This window comes from Cherax quadricarinatus, chromosome 14, assembly GCF_038502225.1.
Source record: "Cherax quadricarinatus isolate ZL_2023a chromosome 14, ASM3850222v1, whole genome shotgun sequence".
Taxonomy (NCBI): domain Eukaryota; kingdom Metazoa; phylum Arthropoda; class Malacostraca; order Decapoda; family Parastacidae; genus Cherax; species Cherax quadricarinatus.
This window is the reverse complement of record NC_091305.1, coordinates 14,677,837-14,704,471: the sequence shown is the minus strand read 5'-3', so window position 1 is coordinate 14,704,471 and position 26,635 is coordinate 14,677,837. Positions and strand designations below refer to the sequence as shown.

Sequence of the window (26,635 nt, the reverse complement as noted above, 5' to 3'; positions counted from 1 at the left end):
GGGTCTAAAGCCAGCAACAAACAACAAAATACCTTTCATCCGTGGACTGCTTGCAGAGGCAAAGGCAATGTTCGCGGCATTCACTGAGACCCACATAAAGGATCACTTGGACAACGAAATATGGATCCCAGGTTACAACCTATACAGATGTGACAGAGTGAACAGGCAAAAGGGGGGGATTGGCCTGTACATTGCAGAGTCACTTGTTTGCACAGAACTGCTTAATGCCTCAAATGATGTAGTGGAAGTTTTAGCAGTAAAGGTCGAGAACCAAAACCTAGTCATTGTGGTAGTCTACAAGCCTCCGGATGCAACATCCCAGCAATTCCAGGAACAGCTGTTAAAAATTGACCACTGTCTGGAAAATCTTCCAGCTCCTGCACCCAACATCTTGCTCCTGGGGGATTTCAACTTAAGGCACCTAAAATGGAGGAATATAGCAAATAATATTGTTGCAGTAATAACACCAGGAGGCAGCTCTGATGAAAACTCACACTCACACGAGCTTTTAAATCTCTGCACAAAATTCAATTTAAACAAGCAAATAATAGAGCCTACTAGACTGGAGAATACACTAGACCTCATCTTCACTAACAATGATGATCTGATAAGAAATGTCACCATATCAAAAACAATATACTCAGATCACAACATAATTGAGGTTCAGACATGTATGCGTGGAGCCCCAGACCGACATAATGAGACTAGTCACGAGGGAGCATTCACCAAATTCAACTTCAATAACAAAAACATAAAGTGGGACCAAGTAAACCAAGTCCTAACCGATATAAGCTGGGAAGATATACTAAGCAACACAGACCCCAACTTATGCCTAGAACAGATTAACTCGGTGGCACTCGATGTATGCACAAGGCTTATTCCTCTAAGAAAAAGGAGGAGTAGATGTAAAATAGAAAGAGACAGGCGCTCCCTTTACAGGCGATGGAAAAGAATAACAGAGCGGCTAAAAGAGGTCAATATATCTGAAATGCGTAGGGAGACACTGGTCAGAGAAATAGCAAGCATTGAACTTAAGCTAAAAGAATCCTTTAGGAGTCAGGAATCGCGGGAGGAACTAAAAGCCATAAATGAAATCGAAAGAAACCCAAAGTATTTCTTCTCCTATGCCAAATCAAAATCGAGAACAACGTCCAGTATTGGGCCCCTACTTAAACAAGATGGGTCCTACACAGATGACAGCAAGGAAATGAGTGAGCTACTCAAGTCCCAATATGACTGTTTTTAGCAAGCCGCTAACCAGACTGAGAGTCGAAGATCAAAATGAATTTTTTATGAGAGCCACAAAATTTGATTAACATAAGCCTATCCGATGTTATCCTGACGCCAAATGACTTCGAACAGGCGATAAATGACATGCCCATGCACTCTGCCCCAGGGCCAGACTCATGGAACTCTGTGTTCATCAAGCACTGCAAGAAGCCCCTATCACGAGCCTTTTCCATCCTATGGAGAGGGAGCATGGACACGGGGGTCGTCCCACAGTTACTAAAAACAACAGACATAGCCCCACTCCACAAAGGGGGCAGTAAAGCAACAGCAAAGAACTACAGACCAATAGCACTAACATCCCATATCATAAAAATCTTTGAAAGGGTCCTAAGAAGCAAGATCACCACCCATCTAGAAACCCATCAGTTACACAACCCAGGGCAACATGGGTTTAGAACAGGTCGCTCCTGTCTGTCTCAACTATTGGATCACTACGACAAGGTCCTAAATGCACTAGAAGACAAAAAGAATGCAGATGTAATATATACAGACTTTGCAAAAGCCTTCGACAAGTGTGACCATGGCGTAATAGCGCACAAAATGCGTGCTAAAGGAATAACAGGAAAAGTCGGTCGATGGATCTATAATTTCCTCACTAACAGAACACAGAGAGTAGTCGTCAACAGAGTAAAGTCCGAGGCAGCTACGGTGAAAAGCTCTGTTCCACAAGGCACAGTACTCGCTCCCATCTTGTTCCTCATCCTCATATCCGACATAGACAAGGATGTCAGCCACAGCACCGTGTCTTCCTTTGCAGATGACACCCGAATCTGCATGACACTCTTCAGGTCACTTGTTCTATCTAGGCTGGAATATTGCTGCACACTAACAGCACCTTTCAAGGCAGGTGAAATTGCTGACCTAGAAAATGTACAGAGAACTTTCACAGCACGCATAACGGAGATAAAACACCTCAATTACTGGGAGTGCTTGAGGTTCCTAAACCTGTATTCCCTGGAATGCAGGAGGGAGAGATACATGATTATATACACCTGGAAAATCCTAGAGGAGGGACTAGTACCGAACTTGCACACGAAAATCACTCACTACGAAAGCAAAAGACTTGGCAGACGATGCACCATCCCCCCAATGAAAAGCAGGGGTGTCACTAGCACGTTAAGAGACCATGCAATAAGTGTCAGGGGCCCGAGACTGTTCATCTGCCTCCCAGCACACATAAGGGGGATTACCAACAGACCCCTGGCAGTCTTCAAGCTGGCACTGGACAAGCACCTAAAGTCAGTTCCTGATCAACCGGGCCGTGGCTCGTACGTTGGTTTGCATGCAGCCAGCAGCAACAGCCTGGTTGATCAGGCTCTGATCCACCAGGAGGCCTGGTCACAGACCGGGCCGCGGCGGTGTTGACCCCCGGAACTCTCTCCATGTCTCCAGGTAAACTGGAACACAGGCCATGGAAATCACATCTTCCTGCCCCATGTTTTAGTTTATTTAAAATGTTTGCATCTCTTATTGCATAAGTATCAATCTTTCTAATCCTGTAAACCTTAATTGTTAAACATACTTTGTGGTAGTCAGTGTTTATGCCCAGGGTGCCATCTAATTTGGGAACCATGAAGCATGGGAATGCCCACTGACTCTCACTAAGCACTACAAACTGGTGGTGGAAGAATTTCACTTCTTCCTCTATATCCAATTTTTCATACAGATTTTTCCCACACAAAAATTGTTGAATTGGCTCAGCTTCCTTAACAATTTCTTCATGGAGTTTCAACTTTTTCCCATTAGTGACATCCAAAACTTTTATAAAGTTCCAAGGTGGCTGAGCCAACTCTCCAACATTTTTCTCATTAAAATCAAGCATGCATTTCCCAAAATCTTTTACACACATGTTATTTCTTAAATACACTTTTGGTATTTCGTACAGATTATTGTTTTGCAGCCCTTTACATTCCATTAAAACACTGGTCTCTCTGAATTTTTTATATAACTTCAAACCCTTTAACCGGTTACTGTGTACACTATACTCATTTTCTTCCTGCTCAGGTGTGTGGGTTTTATATCTAACCCCTGGGAACTTCCCCCACAACATGTTCAGCTCACAGCAACTTGCCATACAGATTTTCACATGAATTAGCTCCAGTATCAGCACTTCCTCTACAGACTCCAAAGCATTATGGTCCCACATCATCATCCTGGTCTGGTTGATGGGCACGTTCACTGGTACCATCCACCTCATACGAGCCAAACAGTGTCTGAAACTGAGAAAAAGCTCCGAGGGGGGAGCATCACCATCCTCCCCAAGCCAATAGCTCAGAGATTCCAGAGTGCTTCCCCACTCAGCAAATACAAAGAAAGGGACCCTCTCATCCCTGTTGTTAGTATTGTCTATACCATAGGCTTGCATCATTGTCTTGAGGGCTTGATGTAATTTCTCTATTTCCCCTTGAGATGGAGGGTGATAGGCCATTGCAAAGTTAGGCTCTACTTTTAATTCCTTCAAAACATTTCTAAAAGACTTTGAGGTAAAGTTAAGCCCTTGGTCTTTTTGCACCGCTTGAGGAAAACCAACATGAAAAAAGAACTTCATCAAAGCCCTTAAGACTACACGAGCTGTTATCTTATCAGAGGGACTGCTTCCAGGTACCTGGTAGTGGAGCAAATATTTGTGAGTAAATAATCATTTCCCAGTTTGGTCCTTGGGAATGGACCAAGTACATCTACTACCAGCTTGCTGAAGGGTTCACCTGGTGCTGAAATAGACTGAAGGGGAACAGGTTTAATACTTTGACTAGGTCTCCCTATAAACTGAGAGACATGATAGGTCTCCCACAGCTGAGACCAGAAGAAATGCCTGGAAACCTTGGACATCACCACCTGGGAACAAAACCCTTGTTCTCCTTCCATCGATACTGCAAACAGAGGTGAACTCTTTGTAAGAGTTTCCTCCCTGAAATGAAAACACTTATTTAACTGTAAAATCTCTTCCTCAGCAACAGCGACATTTTCCTGCACAGAAATTAATTGCACCCTAGTAGGTGCAGCCTCTCTCACACTATTTAACTGATCCATTCTCCAATCATGCTCAGCTCTGGCTGGAACATTCTTTTCTTCAGTTGACTGCAGTTCAACATCAGAAAGCAGAGTTACCAAACTTAAGCCCTCACCATCCTCATGAGAAATATCATGAAGACTGTTGGTAGCATGATCATGAGCCATACTTCTCATGGTGGAACCATCAGGGAGAAGGTCTGGCAGGGTTTTCCTAGCCATTTCCTCCCAACATTTGGGACTTGGTTTCCCCCAAACTAGTTGTTCCTCACTGTCTAACAGGCCCATAACATTATTCCCTAATAAGAGGTCGACCCCTTCGAAAGGGAATTTCATCTGAGATATCTACAGGGAGATAGCCAACTTGGTATGCAGATTCTACCCATAATTTGTCCTAAGAAGCAAGATCACAACCCATCTAGAAACCCATCAGTTACACAACCCAGGGCAACATGGGTTTAGAACAGGTCGCTCCTGTCTGTCTCAACTATTGGATCACTACGACAAGGTCCTAGATGCACTAGAAGACAAAAAGAATGCAGATGTAATATATACAGACTTTGCAAAAGCCTTTGACAAGTGTGACCATGGCGTAATAGCGCACAAAATGTGTGCTAAAGGAATAACAGGAAAAGTCGGTTGATGGATCTATAATTTCCTCAGGCGGACATCAACCAAATCTTTCAGTGGGCTGCAGAAAACAATATGAAGTTCAACGATGAGAAATTTCAATTACTCAGATATGGTAAACACGAGGAAATTAAATCTTCATCAGAGTACAAAACAAATTCTGGCCACAAAATAGAGCGAAACACCAACGTCAAAGACCTGGGAGTGTTCATGTCAGAGGATCTCACCTTCAAGGACCATAACATTGTATCGATCGCATCTGCTAGAAAAATGACAGGATGGATAATGAGAACCTTCAAAACGAGGGATGCCAAGCCCATGATGACACTCTTCAGGTCACTTGTTCTATCTAGGCTGGAATATTGCTGCACACTAACAGCACCTTTCAAGGCAGGTGAAATTGCTGACCTAGAAAATGTACAGAGAACCTTCACGGCGCGCATAACGGAGATAAAACACCTCAATTACTGGGAGCGCTTGAGGTTCCTGAACCTGTATTCCCTGGAATGCAGGCAGGAGAGATACATGTTTATATACACCTGGAAAATCCTAGAGGGACTAGTACCGAACTTGCACACGAAAATCACTACGAAAGCAAAAGACTTGGCAGACGATGCAACATCCCCCCAATGAAAAGCAGGGGTGTCACTAGCACGTTAAGAGACCATACAATAAGTGTCAGGGGCCCGAGACTGTTCAACTGCCTCCCAGCATACATAAGGGGGATTACCAACAGACCCCTGGCAGTCTTCAAGCTGGCACTGGACAAGCACCTCAAGTCGGTTCCTGATCAGCCGGGCTGTGGCTCGTACGTTGGTTTGCGTGCAGCCAGCAGTAACAGCCTGGTTGATCAGGCTCTGATCCACCAGGAGGCCTGGTCACAGACCGGGCCGCGGGGGCGTTGACCCCCGGAACTCTCTCCAGGTAAACTCCAGGTGTCCTTATGGTTGAACCCGTAATACCTTTCAACAATATATCTACCCCAGTATAGGTATCCTTAGACACTGGCAGCACTCCAGCACATAGCAAAGAGTAGGTGCTACATCCATCCTTCAAGGACAATATGTTCTCAACTCTGCCTACATCCGTTTGCAAACCAACTGTGGACCTACTAGAAAATATACACATCCTGGGGTCTAGATCCAAAGGTTCCTCCTCACCTTGCCTTGAAGACCTAATGCAGGCAACTGGATGTATCTCTGCAGTTAGGGTCCCCTGGGATGGTTCCTCCCTTTCTTGATCTCGCCGTCTTGACCAGCAAAACTTTTGTGTGTCCAGTTTTGTTACAGTAGTAACAGATAAAACTCTTAAAGGTATTTTTACCATTTGGTGTAGGACTGGTACTGTTTACTCGAGGACCTGAAACATTATCTGATTGTCTAGGTAAACTTTGAACTCCAGCTGACTTACCTTTTCCTTCTATTTTAGAGGGCACCTCAGCCTTCATTTGTCCCTGAAAATTCTTGTCCCACTTACTCTTATGACCATAGGACTTGGAATAAGGTTTAGAACGAGTGGGGAAATTTTCAGAAGCAGCATGACTGTTTTTACTTACCAGTTCCCTGCGAGCCAAGAATCGGTCACCTAGATCCAGTGTTTCTGAAAGATTATCTGGGTTTTTGTCCTCCAGATACTCTCTGAGGTCAACAGGGATTGTATTGTACAATTCCTCATGAACCATCAGATCTACTAATTTGTTATTGTCTTTATTAACTCCTTTGGAACAAACCCATTTCTTAAAAAGGAACAGTTTCTCATTCCCAAACTCAGTTAAGGTTTGCCCATCCTGAAATTTTTGATTCCTGAACTTTTGTCTATATTTCTCAGGTATCATTTGATAGGCAAGCAATACTTCCTCTTTAATCTTATCATAATCAGAAAAATTTTGCCCCTCCAGAGTCTCTACTCTCTGGAATCCTTTACCCACAAGTTGTGTGCGAACAAGGGTAGCCCACTTCCGTTTGGGCCATCCTTGCTCCAAAGCAGTCTTCTCAAAATAAGAAAAATATCTATCTGGGTCACTCTGTAAACTTAGGGACAAAATTTGCAGCTTTAGTTATGTTAAAGTACTGCTCAGGCTCTTGTTCTGAACCTCCTAACCTTTGACGTTCTTCCTCCTTAGCTTTCATTAAGTTCATTTGAGCCTCTAATACTGCTAATTTAAGTCTCATTCTCTCTATTTCCATATCACCTGGAGTAGGTGATCTCTCATCTTCACTGTTACCAGGCATGTTTACTGATGAATTATAACCTTCTTCCCTGAAGCCTAAAACGTTTAAAGACTCATCTTCTAACATAGTTTTTATCTTTAAACACTTGCTTCCCTCTTACAGTATCAGTGGACAAAGTTTTCCCACAGGCACATAAAATAACACAAATTGAATGTAAGTAAGTAAGTAAGTTTATTCAGGTATACACAAATACAGTTACATAGAATTATCATACATAGCAGCATATGTGTAGAGAACCTAGGATAACCCAAAAAAGTCAGACAGAGTAACTTACCATAACCACAACAAAAATGTGTTACTCAACCTTCCTCTCACCTTAGGAGAAAAACAACCTGTAAACTAAAATGAAAGCAACACTTCCACTGACACCACCTTGGTAAATCTTCTCCTACCAGGAACATGCAACTATTATTACCCCATACCAGCACATATAGTTCAAAGAATGTTTTGAGTTATTTTAGCAGTCAAATAACTCTCCCAGTCAAGCTCCCATGTTACGTTAGTATATCTTATTACTTTGATAGTAAGGTTCTCACTATATGTTCTAGTGTGGGGTAGCTTTTACTTAATGGCCTTATCTGTCTAGGGGTAATACTTACATCATGGCTGATCATCTTGAGTGTCTGATATCTTTTCACCAGCCCTCTTCATAGGTTATGTAAACTACTACTATAAAAATATAACTGTATTCTAAATAGATATGTACAGAAGATACAATCACAGCCTCACATATTCAAAACAAAAATCTACACACTCCTTAGCTGTTCTCTCACATGGCGCATCTCAGCAACTTTGTCCTTCTCTCTTCTTGACTAACTCTGCGCTAACCAGTGTTTTGACACACTTTATTCACTCTGGGTAGGGTGGCCACAACTTAAGCTATAAAAACTCACCCCTGGAGCACACATAATACCCCAAAAAGATAGAAAAAAGGACCCAGAGGTCCTGCCACCTCCATGTCAACAAAAGAAGAGAGAGAGAGAGGGGGAGGAGCCTAGCTAAGCTCCTCCCACACCCACCAAAACAAAAGACTGTTGCCAAGCACAATTCTCCAGTTACCACAATTCTACCACACCTTAATTTTACTTTTACAAAAAGAAATACAACTTCATAAACTACTTATTTAAACTGTGTGTTTGTGTGTCTATAGTATAACCTATTATATTGAGAAAAAGACTTGACCCAGCTGCCTCTCAGTCCTAAGGGTGATCAGTCCTTATGACATTTAGAGCTAAGTCCCCATCAATTCAATATAATTAGGTATTCCAGAGTAACTGTTACTTATAAATACATGTTGGGTCCTATAGCCCCATAACAGCCACCCACATCCCTCCTGTGTTGAAGGCTCTGCTGAAATGACAGATCTCCCTCTCTCTCTCTCTGGAGTAATATAATTTCATAGTGTGCTCAGTTAAGACTGGGGGACTCTTAAGTAGTAATTGCAGTGATATACAACCCACCACCTACTAATAATAGATGACCAAGACAGCAATATAAGGACAACAACCAAGCAATAGTTGACATTATAATAATCAGAAGCAGCCAGAAGGGCATTTAGGGGTAAAGAAAGGCTGCTTATAATGAGAGATTTCAACAACAAAGAAATAGATTGGTAGAACTGAGATCCACATGGGGTACAGGAAATGTGGAGGGCTAAGTTGATGGAGATGATTAGGGAAAACTAAGTCAGCATGTTAGGGGCATGAAAAGGAAGAGAGGAGATGATGAGTGAGTGAGACTGGACCTAGTGTTTACCACAGGTACATTTTACATAGGTGAAATTGAATATGAGAGCCTTCTGGACACTAGTCTTAATGCAATGCAATCCTGAACTTTGAATACCTGGTGGAATTAAAGGTAGAGAGACATACATACTTCCCATTTCCAGGACTCAAGTCTGGCTATATAAAAATAACCGGTTTCCCTGAATCCCTTCACTAAATATTACCCTGCTCACACTCCAACAGCTCGTCAGGTCCCAAATACCATTCATCTCCATTCACTCCTATCTAACACGCTCATGTACGCTTGCTGGAAGTCCAAGCCCCTCGCCCACAAACCCTCCTTTACCCCCTCCCTCCAACCTCTTTGAGGAGGACCACTGCCCCGCCTTCCTTTCCCTACAGATTTATACGCTCTCCATGTCATTCTACTTTGATCCATTCTCTCTAAATGACCAAACCACCTGAACAACCCCTCTTCTGCCCTCTGACTAATACTTTTATTAACTCCACACCTTCTCCTAATTTCCACACTCTTAATTTTCTGCATAATATTTACACCACACATTGCCCTTAGACAGGACATCTCCACTGCCTCCTTGCTGCAGCATTTACAACCCAAGCTTCACACCCATATAAGAGTGTTGGTACTACTATACTTTAATACATTCCCTTCTTTGCCTCTATAGATAATGTTTTTTATCTCCACATATACCTCAACGCACCACTCGCCTTTTTTCCTTCATCAATTCTATGATTAACCTCATCCTTCATAAATCCATCCGCTGACACGTCAACTCCCAAATTTCTGAAAACATTCACTTCTCCCATACTTCTCCTCCCGAATTTGATATCCAATTTTTCTTTATCTAAAATCATTTGATACCCTCATCACCTTACTCTTTTTTTTGTTCACTTTCAATTTTCTACCTTTACACACACTCCCTAACTTGTCCACTAACCTTTGCAATTTTTCTTTAGAATCTCCCATAAGCACAGTATCATCAGCAAAAAAGTAACTGTGTCAATTCCCATTTTGTTTGATTCCCCATAATTTAATCCCACCCCTCTCCTGAGCACCCTAGCATTTACTTCTTTTACAACCCCAACTATAAACAACCATGGTGACATTACACATCCCTGTCTTAGACCTACTTTTACTGGAAAGTAGTCTCCCTCTCTTCTACACACCCTAACCTGAGCCTCACTATCCTCATAAAAACTTTACAGCATTTAGTAACTTACCACCTATTCCATATACTTGTAACATCTGCCACATTGCTCCCCTATCCCTATCCACTCTATCATATGCCTTGTCTAAATCCATAAATGCAATAAAAACTTCCCTACCTTTATCTAAATACTGTTCACATATATGCTTCAATGTAAACACTTGATCTACACATCCCTTACCCATTCTAAAACCTCCTTGCTCATCCGCAATCCTACATTCTGTCTTACCTCTAATTCTTTCAATAATAACCCTACCATACACTTTTCCTGGTATACTCAGTAAACTTATTCCTCTATAATTTTTACAATCTCTTTTGTCCCCCTTCCCTTTATATAAAGGGACTATACATGCTCTCTGCCAATCCCTAGGTACCTTCCCCTCTTTCATACATTTCTTAAACAAAAATACCAACCATTCCAACACTAAATGTCCCCCTGCTTTTAATATTTCTGTCATGATCCCATCAGTTCCAGCTGCTTTACCCCCTTTCATTCTACGTAATGCCTCACACACCTCCCTGGCCAGTGCATGAAATTACTGCCTCCCTTTCTTCGTTGACATTTAAAAGTTCCTCAACATATTCTCGTCATCTACCCAATACCTCCATCTCCCCATCTACTATCTCCCCTACTCTGTTTTTAACTGACATATCCATTCGTTCCCTAGGCTTTCTTAACTTGTTTAACTCGCTCCAAAAATTTTTCTTATTTCATTAAAATTTCTTGACAGTTCCTCTCCCACTCTATCATCTGATCTCCTTTTGCACTCTCTCACCACTCTCTTCACCTTTCTTTTACTTTCCATATACTCTACTCTTTGTATAACACTTCTGCTTTGTAAAGACCTCTCACAAGCTACCTTTTTCTCTTTTATCACACCCTTTACTTCATCATTCCACCAATCACTCCTCTTTCCTCCTGCACCCACCCTCCTATAACCACAAACTTCTGCCCCACATTCTAATACTGCATTTTTAACACTAATCCAACCCTCTTCAACCCCCCCCCCACTACTCATACTTGCACCAGCCTACCTTTCTGCCAATAGTTGCTTATATCTAACCCGAATTTCCTCCACCCTTAGTTTATACACTTTCACCTCCCTTTTTTCTTATTTCATTAAAATTTCTTGACAGTTCCTCTCCCACTCTATCATCTGATCTCCTTTTGCACTCTCTCACCACTCTCTTCACCTTTCTTTTACTTTCCATATACTCTACTCTTTGTATAACACTTCTGCTTTGTAAAGACCTCTCACAAGCTACCTTTTTCTCTTTTATCACATCCTTTACTTCATCATTCCACCAATCACTCCTCTTTCCTCCTGCACCCACCCTCCTATAACCACAAACTTCTGCCCCACATTCTAATACTGCATTTTTAACACTATTCCAACCCTCTTCAACCCCCCCCCCCCCACTACTCATACTTGCACCAGCCTACCTTTCTGCCAATAGTTGCTTATATCTAACCCAAATTTCCTCCACCCTTAGTTTATACACTTTCACCTCCCTCTTACATGTTGTTGTCATTTTCCTCTTGTCCCATCTACCTCTTACTCTAACTGTAGGTACAACTAAATAATGATCTGATATATCAGTTGCCCCTCTAGAAATGTGTACATCCTGGAGTCTACCCATCAACCTTTTATCCACCATTACATAATCTAATAAACTACTTTCATTACGTGCTATACCATACCTTGTATATTTATTTATCCTCTTTTTCATAAAATATGTATTACTTATTTTGCATATATGTAGTATTTCAAAACTAATTTCTCCACACTTTTTCTCAGGCTACTTTTATGGGTCAGCCAATCTTATGCAACTTAACTGGTGCTTCATTTGCTGTTAGTACTACAAGTAATGCTGATAATAGCAATGCTATTGTTCCACTGAGTACCAATCGCACAGAAAGCCTGACTACCACTCCAATTCCTCGTGAGCCTCAGTAAGTAACTGGTGCTGGGTACTTGAGTCACTCAGGGTTAATTTAATTCTATGCATCTGGTCTTTTATCTCTAATGCCTCATTTCCTACAGTAATTTCCCATTTTAAATACAATTTTGGAAAAAATATTAGTCATACCAAAGTGTACATTTCCGAAATCTTTTCAGTTTACTATATTCTTATTTACTGTAGTGCTTTTACTTGGCATAGTTTTTGCTATATTGTGCTAGGTTTCATATTCTTAAATTTAATCTTTGTGACATACCATATGTTATATCAGACTTTTTTTATAATTTTTATGTTCAATACAGGTAAATGGACCCAAAGACACAGTAGATTCCCCAACAGGTGTAGGGTTCTCAGGGTTATCCCCAAGCCTTTCAAAATCCCTCTCTTGGACAAAATCTGGCCACACTTTTCTCCAGACAGAGTTCTAAGTCCTGGAAGCCACTCCCTGCCAAGCCTTACCTATAAGGCTTATGCAGTGGAGGATATTGAAGTGATTCATCCAGAACTCTCTTAGGGTTAAGTCAGTGTCCGAGGTCACTTCAAAGCACCTTTGAAACACTGCTTTTGTTTCGAGTTTTTTTGAAGTTAGAAATGACCTGCTGGTCCATGGGCTGGACGAGAGGAGTGGTATTAGGAGGCAAGAACTTCACTGTTATAAAACGGAAGTCCCTAAACAATTGGTCTTCCAAGTCTGGAGGATGAGTGAGAGCATTGTCCAGTACCAGGAGGCACTTGAGTGGCAATTTCTTTTCTAGGATTTATTTTTTCACACTGGGGCCAAACACATCATTGACCCATTCTTTGAAAATGTGCCTTGTGACCCATGCCTTATTATTAGCTTTCTACATCACACACAATCTATTCTTGATGACATTGTTTTTCTTGAACACACTGGGATTTTCAGAGTGATACACCAGTAAAAACTTCACTTTGAAATCCCCACTAGCATTACCACAGAACAAAAGAGTAAGCCTGTCTTTCATAGGCCTGTGTCCTTGCAGTGCTCTTTCCTTCTGCATAATGTAGGTCCTCTTAGGCATTTTCTTCCAAAAGAGGCCTGTTTCATCACAATTGAACACTTGTTGGAAGAGGAATCCTTCAGCCTCTACATACCCCTTGAATTTCTACACAAATTTTTCAGCCGCACATTTGTCAGAACTTGCAGCCTTCCCATACCTTACCGCACTGTGTATGCAACTATGCTTCTTATATTTCTCAAACCAGCCTTTGCTGGCCCTAAATTCTCTAACAGCAGCACTTGTTCCAGGCATTTTCTTTACAAGATCCACATGCAACTGCCCTGCCTTCTCACAAATCATTGACTCCATAACACTCTCCTGCTAATTGTTTTTCGATTTATTCTTTCTTTGCCAGGATAGAAGTGATTGTTGATTTGCTTTTCCCATACATCCTGGCAAGTTCTAGCACTCGAAAACCACTCTCAGACTTTTCAACAACTTCTTTCTTAACCCTTTCAGGGTTGAGACCCTCGATCCTTAACTCCCACTCAGGGTCGAAAAATATTCGAAATAAAAAAAATTATTTTTTCTTATGAATTGAGTTTTTTGTGAGTATTATAGGGCAAAAACAAAATTTTTTGCAATCAATACTTACCGAGATATGGAGGCGTGAAGTTGACAGAAATTGAACCACCTAAGGCAACATCGCCGACTGCCGGTCACTGGTCACCCGGTAATAGTTTATTTTGTTTTTTCTACTTTTTTCTTTTATTTTTTAATATTTTATTTTTTCAAGTAACTTTTATGGCCTGTGAGACCAATGTAAAGACTACTTGGTATATATTCACTCATTGTATACTACACAATAACTGCACAAACTTTTCTGTCATTGTATATTGTTTACAAAACATGTTTACACAAACCAACAATAATAAATGTTTATTACTATTTTTCTATCCTATATATACACATATAGAGTCACTGGACAGGTTCCTAGAACTGCAAGAGGTTCTGAAAGCTTGTAGTTGTGTGGGGGGTGGACATGTAAATATGCTGAGTCACTGGTGTGTCTTGTGTCACAAAGATGCATCATACCACCACTCACTAACCCTCACTGCCTTCCACAACACATCCCTTCCTCCCCACAAACCTACCTTCCTTCATTCCTTCCTCTCATCTCTTCCTACCTATCTACCTTCCCTTCTTCCTACCTACCTTCCCTCCTTCCTACCTACCTTCCCTCCTTCCTACCTTCCTTCCCTCCTTCCTACCTACCCTCCCTCCTTCCTTCCTTCCTTTCTTCCTTACTTCTTTCTTCCTTCCTTTTTTTTCTTCCTTCAAGTAACTTTTATGGCCTGTGAGACCAATATAAGATATATTGAATGTATATTCACTAGTTTTATGCTACACAATAACCTCACAAACATTGTCATTATATTGTTTACAAAATGTGTTGACACAAACCAACAATAAAAAATGTTGTTTATTATTATTTTTCTAACATATATATATATACACATGTAAAGTCATTGGACACTTCCTAGAACTGCTACAGCTTCTGTAAGCTTATAGTTGTTGTGTGAGGGTGGACTTGTAAATATGCTGAGTCACTGGCATAATTAGTGTCACAATTACAGATTACACCATCACTCACCACCCTCACTGCCTGTCAACACTCATCCCTTCCTCTCCACCCCACCAACCCACATGGAAATAAGTCACTGTCTGAATTTTTTGGATTATCCTAGGTTGATGGTCTCCTTCCTTCCTTCCTTCCTTCCTTCCTTCCTTCCTTCCCTCCTTCCTTCCTTCCTTCCCTCCTTCCTTCCTTCCCTCCTTCCTTCCTTCCTTCCTCTCATCTCTTCCTTTCTTCCTTCCTACCTTCCTTCCTCTCATCTCTTCCTTCCTCCCTTTCTTCCTACCTTCCTTCTTTCCTTCCTTCCTTCCTTCCTTCCTTCCTTCCTTTCTTCCTTCCTTCCTTCCTTCCTTTCTTCCTTCTGGTTTCCTGTGCATTACTTTCTGTCACAAATTCCTCAAAACCGTGAAATTTATCTTCACTGACACTTTCATCTGTGTTTGAACTGCTACTTGGAAACAAAAGAGCCCCAATTAGCCAAGGAGTGAGGAATTTCTTAGCTCTAAACATGGTGAACAAGGTGTAATAAAATGGCTTTCCCACAATGCACCACTGGGTCCCTGATTTATTTTGTACCACGCACACTGACCACGGAGACCCATTCTCTCATATCTACCGGCATTTTCCTGCTAGATTTGAGGACGCTAGAATTTATGCGTACTAGTACGTCAATATCCCTGGCATGTCAGACGTATTAATACGTCAAAAACCCTGAAAGGGTTAAATTCCATTGTGTTTCTCACTTTTGTTACCAAAGGAACTTTACTAGGAACTTTCTTTTGGGCCACGGTTTTTTATTTCGCAGTTGCTAACCACGAAAAACAATTGATTACAGCCAAATGTTAGGATGAATGAGCAGAAGCTTCTTCACTAGCCCAGAGACAAAGCCAGACTGACGTGCGAGTGGCTGGCAAAATAATGGCTGATAAGCAAGATAATGGCTGATAACTGGAAGCTGAAAAACTGGCCAATAAGTGGAATGGCCAATAACCGAGGGTCAACTGTATTCACCTCAAACATCATTACTCACTCTTTACTCTTTAGTCTATTTCTACTTATAGTATCTGTGCCTGGAAATGTACAACAACAAATCACCTAAAATAGCTGCAGTTAGAATGATCACCAAATGAAGTTCTGGCAACACACCACCACTTTTGAAAATTTTATATTTACTGGAACAGATACAGAGATTGTTTATGGACCACATAGAGTCAGTAACACATTTAAATTACTGGGAATGCCTTTAGATCTTAAATATGTATTCACTGGAGTGGAAGAGAGAGAGATATGATAATATCTACCTGGACAATACTTGAGGGCCTTGTCCCAAATCTGCACACTGTCATAACATAATTGAGTGAGAGACATAGGAGGAAGTTCAAAATAAAATAAGTTAAAAGCAGGTGTGCATTGGGCACAACAAAGGAATACTGTATCAAGGTCCATGGCCCCAGACTATTTAAGATCTTACCAGAAGATATCAGAAACACTGCTGGGATAAGTGTAAAAGTCTTCAAGTGGAAACTGAACAAGTATCTTTACTAGGTGCCAGATCAACCAGGCTGTGATGGATATATGGGTCAGCAGGCCACCAAAAGCAGCAGCCTGGCTGATCAGGAAAGCACCAGACGAACCTGGAATTCATCAGAGGTATTTCAAGGTATACATCTTGAATGTCCCCTGTATTCGATTTGACAGAAGTAGAAACTCTGGGAGTTAGTGTGGGGTATTACCGAGCTCCATGGCTTATTGTAGTGTTTTAGAATCTCAGGTTCAAGTGTTGAAGAAAGAGGTTCTACTTCTTCAGGAGGAAAATAGGAGGCTGAAGCTTCGCCTAGATGGGGTTGGGAGCGAGTGTGAGATGGATGGAGCTGGTAAGGAGGAAATGGTCATCAGCAGTGAGAGTGGCAGCTGCTTTAAGTGGCAAGTGGTTCACAGTTCAGGAAGAAGGAAAATAAGGAGGGTTAATGGAGAAGTTGTGAAGATAGGAAATCGATTCTCTGTTCTCCAGGACGAGTGTACTTCAGTGGTTAGTGAGGTTAAAGGTATCAGTGACTCCCCTGCAAATCAAGGTAAGAATATTCTAATTTTAGGAGATTCTCAGGTAAGATATATGAACCGTGCTTTTTGTAACAGAGATAGGAAGGTCAGACATAGGGTGTGACTTCCAGGAGCTGGTGTTGGTGACATAGTCAGCAGGTTGGATAATATTATGTCAGGTAATGGGAACAAGCCCATTATCTGTTTTTAGTGCTGGGGGTAATGACATTGGGAAGGGCAGGGGACAGGAGTTACTGGATAAGTACAGGTCAGCCATAGAAGTAGTCAGGTCTAAGGGAGGGATCCTAATCATATGTAGCATCTTGCTTAGAAAGGGAGTGGGCAATGAATGTATGTCTAGGGCAATTACCTGGAGTTTACCTGGAGAGAGTTCCGGGGGTCAACGCCCCCGTGGCCCGGTCTGTGACCAGGCCTCCTGGTGGATCAGAGCCCGATCAACCAGGCTGTTGCTGCTGGCCACACGCAAACCAACGTACGAACCACAGCCCGGCTGGTCAGGAACCGACTTTAGGTGCTTGTCCAGTGCCAGCTTGAAGACTGCCAGGGGTCTGTTGGTAATCCCCCTTATGTATGCTGGGAGGCAGATGAACAGTCTCGGGCCCCTGACACTTATTGTATGGTCTCTTAACGTGCTAGTGACACCCCTGCTTTTCATTGGGGGGATGTTGCATCGTCTGCCAAGTCTTTTGCTTTCGTAGTGAGTGATTTTCGTGTGCAAGTTCGGTACTAGTCCCTCTAGGATTTTCCAGGTGTATATAATCATGTATCTCTCCCGCCTGTGTTCCAGGGAATACAGGTTTAGGAACCTCAAGCCCTCCTAGTAATTGAGGTGTTTTATCTCCGTTATGCGCGCCGTGAAGGTTCTCTGTACATTTTCTAGGTCAGCAATTTCACCTGCCTTGAAAGGTGCTGTTAGTGTGCAGCAATATTCCAGCCTAGATAGAACAAGTGACCTGAAGAGTGTCATCATGGGCTTGGCCTCCCTAGTTTTGAAGGTTCTCATTATCCATCCTGTCATTTTTCTAGCAGATGCGATTGATACAATGTTATGGTCCTTGAAGGTGAGATCCTCCGACATGATCACTCCCAGGTCTTTGACGTTGGTGTTTCACTCTATTTTGTTGCCAGAATTTGTTTTGTACAATGATGAAGATTTAATTTCCTCGTGTTTACCATATCTGAGTAATTGAAATTTCTCATCGTTGAACTTCATATTGTTTTCTGCAGCCCACTGAAAGATTTGGTTGATGTCCGCCTGGAGCCTTGCAGTGTCTGCAATGGAAGACACTGTCATGCAGATTCGGGTGTCATCTGCAAAGGAAGACACGGTGCTGTGGCTGACATCCTTGTCTATGTCGGATATGAGGATGAGGAACAAGATGGGAGCGAGTACTGTGCCTTGTGGAACAGAGCTTTTCACCGTAGCTGCCTCGGACTTTACTCTGTTGACGACTACTCTCTGTGTTCTGTTAGTGAGGAAATTATAGATCCATTGACCGACTTTTCCTGTTGTTCCTTTAGCACGCATTTTGTGCGCTATTACGCCATGGTCACACTTGTCGAAGGCTTTTGCAAAGTTTGTATATATTACATCTGCATTCTTTTTGTCTTCTAGTGCATTTAGGACCTTGTCATAGTGATCCAATAGTTGAGACAGACAGGAGCGACCTGTTCTAAACCCATGTTGCCCTGGGTTGTGTAACTGATGGGTTTCTAGATGGGTGGTGATCTTGCTTCTTAGGACCCTTTCAAAGATTTTTATGATATGGGATGTTAGTGCTATCGGTCTGTAGTTCTTTGGTGTTGCTTTACTGCCCCCTTTGTGGAGTGGGGCTATGTCTGTTGTTTTTAGTAACTTTGGGACGACCCCCGTGTCCATGCTCCCTCTCCATAGGATGGAAAAGGCTTGTGATAGGGGCTTCTTGCAGTTCTTGATGAACACGGAGTTCCATGAGTCTGGCTCTGGGGCAGAGTGCATGGGCATGTCATTTATCGCCTGTTCGAAGTCATTTGGGTAGACAGGTACTGCAAGGAACTTGCAATCCTATTCATTGATAACTGGAACAAATTCTATGGCAAACGTGATATGTATGCAAGGGATGGGGTTCATCTCTCTGGGGGCTGAGTGGTTGCATTAGCCAGTTCGATTGAAGGGGTAATTGATGACTTGTCTAGGACTTTAAACTGATAGATTATAGAGGTATGGGTGTTTGTGGGAAACAGTCAGGCTGCAGTATTAGGGTTGAAAACAGCAGATATTATCAGGATACCTCAGGGATATGTTTAAAAGACAATATTCAAAATAAAGTTGCTAGTAAAGGCAAAGCAATTGATCAACAAACAAAGAGAGATAGTAGAGGGCAATGAGGGACTAGCACCCTTAAGGTTTACTATACAAATAGTAGAAGTCTAAGAAATAAGATAGATGAGCTAAGATTACTTGCAAGTGCAGGTAATATAGATATTATTGCTATGACAGAGACATGGCTCAACCTGAAAGATAGAGAAATCCCTTTTGAATACAACATTCAGGGTTATAAACTATTCCACACTGATAGGGTGGTGGTGTAGTGGCGATGTATGTCAGAGATAATTTAAATTGTTGTCTTAGACATGATACAAGATTAGAAACATTGGACACAGAATCTGTTTGGCTATAGTTTCTTGAGGGTCGTGACAAATTAATTTTGGGTGTGATTTATAGGCCCCCAAACCTTGATAGGGAGTGCAGTAAGCTGTTATGGGACAAAATTAATAAGGCATCTAGATATGAAAATGTTGTGTTAATGGGAGATTTTTAACTTTAGACAAATTGATTGGAACAATGTGACAGGAAATCTTGAGTCTAGTGACTATCTTGATACGGTTCAGGATTGCTTTTTAAAACAGTTTGTGACAGAACCAACTAGAGGAAACAATCTGCTTGACTTGGTTCTTGCTCAACAAAGAATCACTAATTGATAATCTTGAGGTTAATGACGAGCTTGAGGAAAGCGACCACAAATCACGTTGTTTCAATGTATTGTGGAATTACCCAAATAACTGCAATCAAATCTCTGTCCTAGACTTTCGCTTGGCCAATTTCGTGGGACTGTGAAATTACCTGGGTGGGCTAAATTGGGATGACCTGACTATGGGTCAGGTAGGTGGTCTTGGTTGTCAATATGGCATTTTTCAGAGCATAGTTCTAGCTGCCCAGACAACTTTTGTTCTGAGTAGGGATATTAGATCTAACAAAAATGATCTCAAATGGATGAACAATAGATTAAAACATCTCATTGGTCAAAAGAGAGGCATATATAGGCATATCAAAAGAGGGGATGGGCAGTTAAGAAATCAATATACTCAAGAGAGAAATAAAAAAAGGAATAAGAAAAGCAAAAAGGGATTATGAAGCTAAGGTTGCAAGGGATTCGAAGACTAACCCAAAAGGGTTCTTTTAGGTATACAGAAGTAAGATTAAGGACAAGATAGGCCCACTTAAGAGTAACTCAGGCCAGATCACTACAGTGATAAGGATATGTGTGAAATTTTCAATACTTACTTCCTCTCAGTTTTTATTCAGGAAGATACTTGCAAAATTCCAGAAATAATAGATTATGTAGAACAGGATGATAATAAACTACGCACAATTGCCGTAACTAGTGATATGGTCCTCAGACAAATAGAGAAATTCAAACCTAACGAATCCCCAGGCCCTGATGAACTGTTTGCAAGGGTGTTAAAGGAATGTAAAGAGGAACTTAGCATACCTTTGGCCAATCTTTTCAACATATCACTACAAACTGGCATAGTGCCTGATAAGTGGAAAATGGCAAATGTAATACCTATTTACTAGGCAGGTGACAGGTCCTTAGCTTCAAACTATAGATCAGTAAGCCTTACCTCCGTCATGGGAAAATTTATGGAATCAATAATTGCCGAAACAATTCGTAGCCATCTTGATAGGCATAAATTGATTAATGAATCTCAACATGGTTTTACAAAGGAGCGTTCCTGTCTTACGAATTTACTAACTTTTTTCACTAAGGTAGATCTTGGTAATGAATATGATATTGTGTATATGGGCTTCAGTAAGGCTTTCGATAGAGTTCCACATCAGAGGCTATTGAGGAAACTTAAGGCACACGGAATAGGAGTAGAGGCATGGTTGACAAATAGGCAGAAGAAAGTTTGCTTAAATGGGGAGGAATCAGTATGGGGCTCGTCACAAGCAGTGTTCCGCAGGGATCAGTGTTGTGCCCATTGTTCACAATTTACATAAACAACATAGATGAGGGAATAAATAGCAACATAAGTAAGTTTGTTGATGACACCAAAATAGGCCATCCAATTCATTCTAATGAGGACACTAGAGCACTCCAGGATGATTTGAATAGACTGATGCAGTGGTCGAAGAAGTGGCAGATGCAGTTTAATATAGACAAATGCAAAGTTCTAAATGTTGGACAGGAAATTAACCATGCCACATATAAACTAAATAATGTAGATCTTAATACTACTGATTGCGAAAAGAATTTAGGTGTTCTGGTTAGCAGTAATCTAAAACCAAGACAACAGTGCATTAGTGTTTGCAATAAAGCTAACAGAATCCTTGGCTTCATATCTATAAGTATAAATAATAGAAGTCCTCAGGCTGTTCTTCAACTCTATATATCCTTGGTTAGGCCTCATTTAGATTATGCTGATCAATTCTGGTCACTGTATTGCAGAATGGATATAAATGCGCTGGAAAACACACAAAGGAGGATGACAAAGTTGATCCCATGTATCAGAAATCTTCCCTATGAGGATAAACTGAGGGCCCTGAATCTGCACTCTCTAGAAAGGTGTAGAATTAGGGGGGATATGATCGAGGTGTATAAATGGAAAACAGGAATAAATAAAGGAGATGTAAATAGAGTGCTGAAAATTTCCAGCCAAGACAGGACTTGCACCAATGCTTTCAAGTTGGAAAAATTCAGATTCAGGAAGAATATAGGAAAGCAGTGGTTTGGTAATAGAGTTGTGGATGAGTGGATCAAACTCCCGACTACATTGCAGAGGCTAAAACGTTGTGTAGTTTTAAAAATAATTTAGATAAATACATGAGTGAATGTGGGTGGTTTGAGTTGGACCTGACTACCTTGTGCTACTAGGTCTGATGCCGTGTTCCTTCCTTAAGTGGAAGTGACCTGATGACTGGACAGACATCTTTCTTAACAAATTACTTAGACTATACAACAAACATTGTCCTATAAAAACAAAACAGATCACAAACGAACGGCTTGGTTGCCCAAGGCTAACCAGCACCATTCTGAAATCCATAGACAAGAAACACCAATATGAAAAGCAATATAGACAGGGCTTAATACACAAAGATACCCTTAAACACTATTCATCAGCTCTCACCAAAGTAATAAAAAAAGCCAAACAACTATACTACTCCAGTAGATTCACAGACACTAGAGGAGATATAAAAAAGACCTGGAAAACACTCTCTCAGATTCTAGGGACCCACAAACTGAGAAAAACCAAGAATATTGTCCTAACTAAACCTAATGAAACACCACTACATCCCACTGACATAGCTAACAAGATAAACGACTTCTTCTCAAACATAGGATCTGCTGGCATGGGAAATCTGGAAAAACAGATGGGACATGCAACTATGACCACCCTAGAAAATGCCATGCCCATATGACAACAGGAAAATGCAAACTCCCTTCCTGTAAGCTTTTTCACCCTGAAATGTGTACCTCTTCAGTACAGGAAAGACTGTGCTATAACTTAAATTGCCAGGCATACCATCTAAAGGGGACAAAAAGATACAAAACATCCAGGCCATGGGAAAACCTGGGTAGCCACAGCCACTCAAGAGGGAGAGGTTTTTTAGTGCCAGGAAGGAAAAAAAACTGGCAGGAAATGGCAGAAATCGTACACCAAATCCAGTCATTCCTGGAGTGGAACCACAGTCGATGGCCTCCACTCCAAACCAACAGATACAGATACTAATGCCGGAAAAAAAATCCCCCCCCAGTACCAACAATACCACCAGTCCGATAACATTCTTCTTTGCAAATATACAGGGTCTAAAGCCAGCAACAAACAACAAAATACCTTTCATCCGTGGACTGCTTGCAGAGGCAAAGGCAATGTTCGCGGCATTCACTGAGACCCACATAAAGGATCACTTGGACAACGAAATATGGATCCCAGGTTACAACCTATACAGATGTGACAGAGTGAACAGGCAAAAGGGGGGGATTGGCCTGTACATTGCAGAGTCACTTGTTTGCACAGAACTGCTTAATGCCTCAAATGATGTAGTGGAAGCTTTAGCAGTAAAGGTCGAGAACCAAAACCTAGTCATTGTGGTAGTCTACAAGCCTCCGGATGCAACATCCCAGCAATTCCAGGAACAGCTGTTAAAAATTGACCACTGTCTGGAAAATCTTCCAGCTCCTGCACCCAACATCTTGCTCCTGGGGGACTTCAACTTAAGGCACCTAAAATGGAGGAATATAGCAAATAATATTGTTGCAGTAATAACACCAGGAGGCAGCTCTGATGAAAACTCACACTCACACGAGCTTTTAAATCTCTGCACAAAATTCAATTTAAACCAGCAAATAATAGAGCCTACTAGACTGGAGAATACACTAGACCTCATCTTCACTAACAATGATGATCTGATAAGAAATGTCACCATATCAAAAACAATATACTCAGATCACAACATAATTGAGGTTCAGACATGTATGCGTGGAGCCCCAGACCGACAAAATGAGACTAGTCACGAGGGAGCATTCACCAAATTCAACTTCAATAACAAAAACATAAAGTGGGACCAAGTAAACCAAGTCCTAACCGATATAAACTGGGAAGATATACTAAGCAACACAGACCCAAACTTATGCCTAGAACAGATTAACTCGGTGGCACTCGATGTATGCACAAGGCTTATTCCTCTAAGAAAAAGGAGGAGTAGATGTAAAATAGAAAGAGACAGGCGCTCCCTTTACAGGCGATGGAAAAGAATAACAGAGCGGCTAAAAGAGGTCAATATATCTGAAATGCGCAGGGAGACACTGGTCAGAGAAATAGCAAGCATCGAACTTAAGCTAAAAGAATCCTTTAGGAGTCAGGAATCGCGGGAAGAACTAAAAGCCATAAATGAAATCGAAAGAAACCCAAAGTATTTCTTCTCCTATGCCAAATCAAAATCGAGAACAACGTCCAGTATTGGGCCCCTACTTAAACAAGATGGGTCCTACACAGATGACAGCAAGGAAATGAGTGAGCTACTCAAGTCCCAATATGACTCAGTTTTTAGCAAGCCGCTAACCAGACTGAGAGTCGAAGATCAAAATGAATTTTTTATGAGAGAGCCACAAAATTTGATTAACACAAGCCTATCCGATGTTATCCTGACGCCAAATGACTTCGAACAGGCGATAAATGACATGCCCATGCACTCTGCCCCAGGGCCAGACTCATGGAACTCTGTGTTCATCAAGAACTGCAAGAAGCCCCTATCACGAGCCTTTTCCATCCTATGGAGAGGGAGCATGGACACGGGGGTCGTCCCTCAGTTACTAAAAACAACAGACATAGCCCCACTCCACAAAGGGGGCAGTAAAGCAACACCAAAGAACTACAGACCAATAGCACTAACATCCCATATCATAAAAATCTTTGAAAGGGTCCTAAGAAGCAAGATCACCACCCATCTAGAAACCCATCAGTTACACAACCCAGGGCAACATGGGTTTAGAACAGGTCGCTCCTGTCTGTCTCAACTACTGGATCACTACGACAAGGTCCTAAATGCACTAGAAGACAAAAAGAATGCAGATGTAATATATACAGACTTTGCAAAAGCCTTCGACAAGTGTGACCATGGCGTAATAGCGCACAAAATGCGCGCTAAAGGAATAACAGGAAAAGTCGGTCGATGGATCTGTAATTTCCTCACTAACAGGACACAGAGAGTAGTCGTCAACAGAGTAAAGTCCGAGGCAGCTACGGTGAAAAGCTCTGTTCCTCAAGGCACAGTACTAGCTCCCATCTTGTTCCTCATCCTCATATCCGACATAGACAAGGATGTCAGCCACAGCACCGTGTCTTCCTTTGCAGATGACACCCGAATCTGCATGACAGTGTCTTCCATTGCAGACACTGCAAGGCTCCAGGCGGACATCAACCAAATCTTTCAGTGGGCTGCAGAAAACAATATGAAGTTCAACGATGAGAAATTTCAATTACTCAGATATGGTAAACATGAGGAAATTAAATCTTCATCAGAGTACAAAACAAATTCTGGCCACAAAATAGAGCGAAACACCAACGTCATAGACCTGGGAGTGATTATGTCGGAGGATCTCACCTTCAAGGACCATAACATTGTATCAATCGCATCTGCTAGAAAAATGACAGGATGGATAATGAGAACCTTCAAAACTAGGGAGGCCAAGCCCATGATGACACTCTTCAGGTCACTTGTTCTATCTAGGCTGGAATATTGCTGCACTCTAACAGCACCTTTCAAGGCAGGTGAAATTGCCGACCTAGAAAATGTACAGAGAACTTTCATGGCGCGCATAACGGAGATAAAACACCTCAATTACTGGGAGCGCTTGAGGTTTCTAAACCTGTATTCCCTGGAATGCAGGAGGGAGAGATACATGATTATATACACCTGGAAAATCCTAGAGGGACTAGTACCGAACTTGCACACGAAAATCACTCACTACGAAAGCAAAAGACGTGGCAGACGATGCACCATCCCCCCAATGAAAAGCAGGGGTGTCACTAGCACGTTAAGAGACCATACAATAAGTGTCAGGGGCCCGAGACTGTTCAACTGCCTCCCAGCACACATAAGGGGGATTACCAACAGACCCCTGGCAGTCTTCAAGCTGGCACTGGACAAGCACCTAAAGTCAGTTCCTGATCAGCCGGGCTGTGGCTCGTACGTTGGTTTGCGTGCAGCCAGCAGCAACAGCCTGGTTGATCAGGCGCTGATCCACCAGGAGGCCTGGTCACAGACCGGGCCGCGGGGGCGTTGACCCCCGGAACTCTCTCCAGGTAAACTCCAGGTAAAATCCCACATACCAATGCCCATGCCGGGGACTACCTAGATGGGAATTTCCCTAATTCCTTCTATCTTGCACCAACTGAGCCCACGGAAGTCATTGGGATCATAAAGTCACTTAAAAATAACTCGGGGAATCTGTCTCATGTCCCACCATTACTGTACAAGCGAGCGGCCCATGTCCTTTCGCATGCTATTTCATTACTTTTTAACAAGTCAATAGAGACTAGCAAGATGGCAAGGGTTACACCAATACATAAAGGTGGTGACCCTACAGACTTAAACAACTATAGGCCAATATCTAACTTACCATTGCTATCCAAAATCTTTGAGAAACTCGTGTACAAGAGACTGTATTCATTTATAACGACTCAAAACATACTCAACCCCTGCCAGTTTGGATTCAGGAAAAATAAAAGCACTAATGATGCAATCATAAAAATGCTAGATCTGCTTTACACAGCATTGGAAAATAAGGAATATCCACTAGGAATTTTTATTGACCTAAGAAAAGCTTTTGACACAGTAAACCACCAAATCCTACTCCACAAACTTGACCACTACAGTATAAGAGGCCATGCGCTTGCTTATTTCAAATCTTACATTACTAATAGGTATCAGTACGTCACCATTAAAGACACAGCATCAGCAACACGGCCACTTGATACTGGAGTTCCGCAGGGAAGTGTCCTTGGTCCCCTGCTCTTCCTCATATACATCAATGACCTTCCAAACGTATCCCAACGAAACCCATTCTCTTTGCTGATGACACGACTTATGTCATCTCTCACCCTAATCTTGCCACCCTCAACACCATTGTGAATGAGG

The 26,635-nt window shown here is 41.8% G+C and overlaps 1 protein-coding gene across 4 annotated transcripts in view; it reads left to right on the top strand.

The window, feature by feature from the left end:
* LOC128695607 (integrin alpha-PS3-like) overlaps positions 1-26,635 on the top strand; it is a 263,263-nt gene that overhangs the window by 209,972 nt on the left and 26,656 nt on the right. For all 4 annotated transcript variants that reach the window (XM_070084870.1, XM_053786331.2, XM_070084871.1 and 1 more), the window contains exon 19: positions 11,913-12,067. In XM_070084870.1, the coding sequence (XP_069940971.1) occupies positions 11,913-12,067 (155 nt within the window). The remainder of the gene's footprint in view (positions 1-11,912; positions 12,068-26,635) is intronic.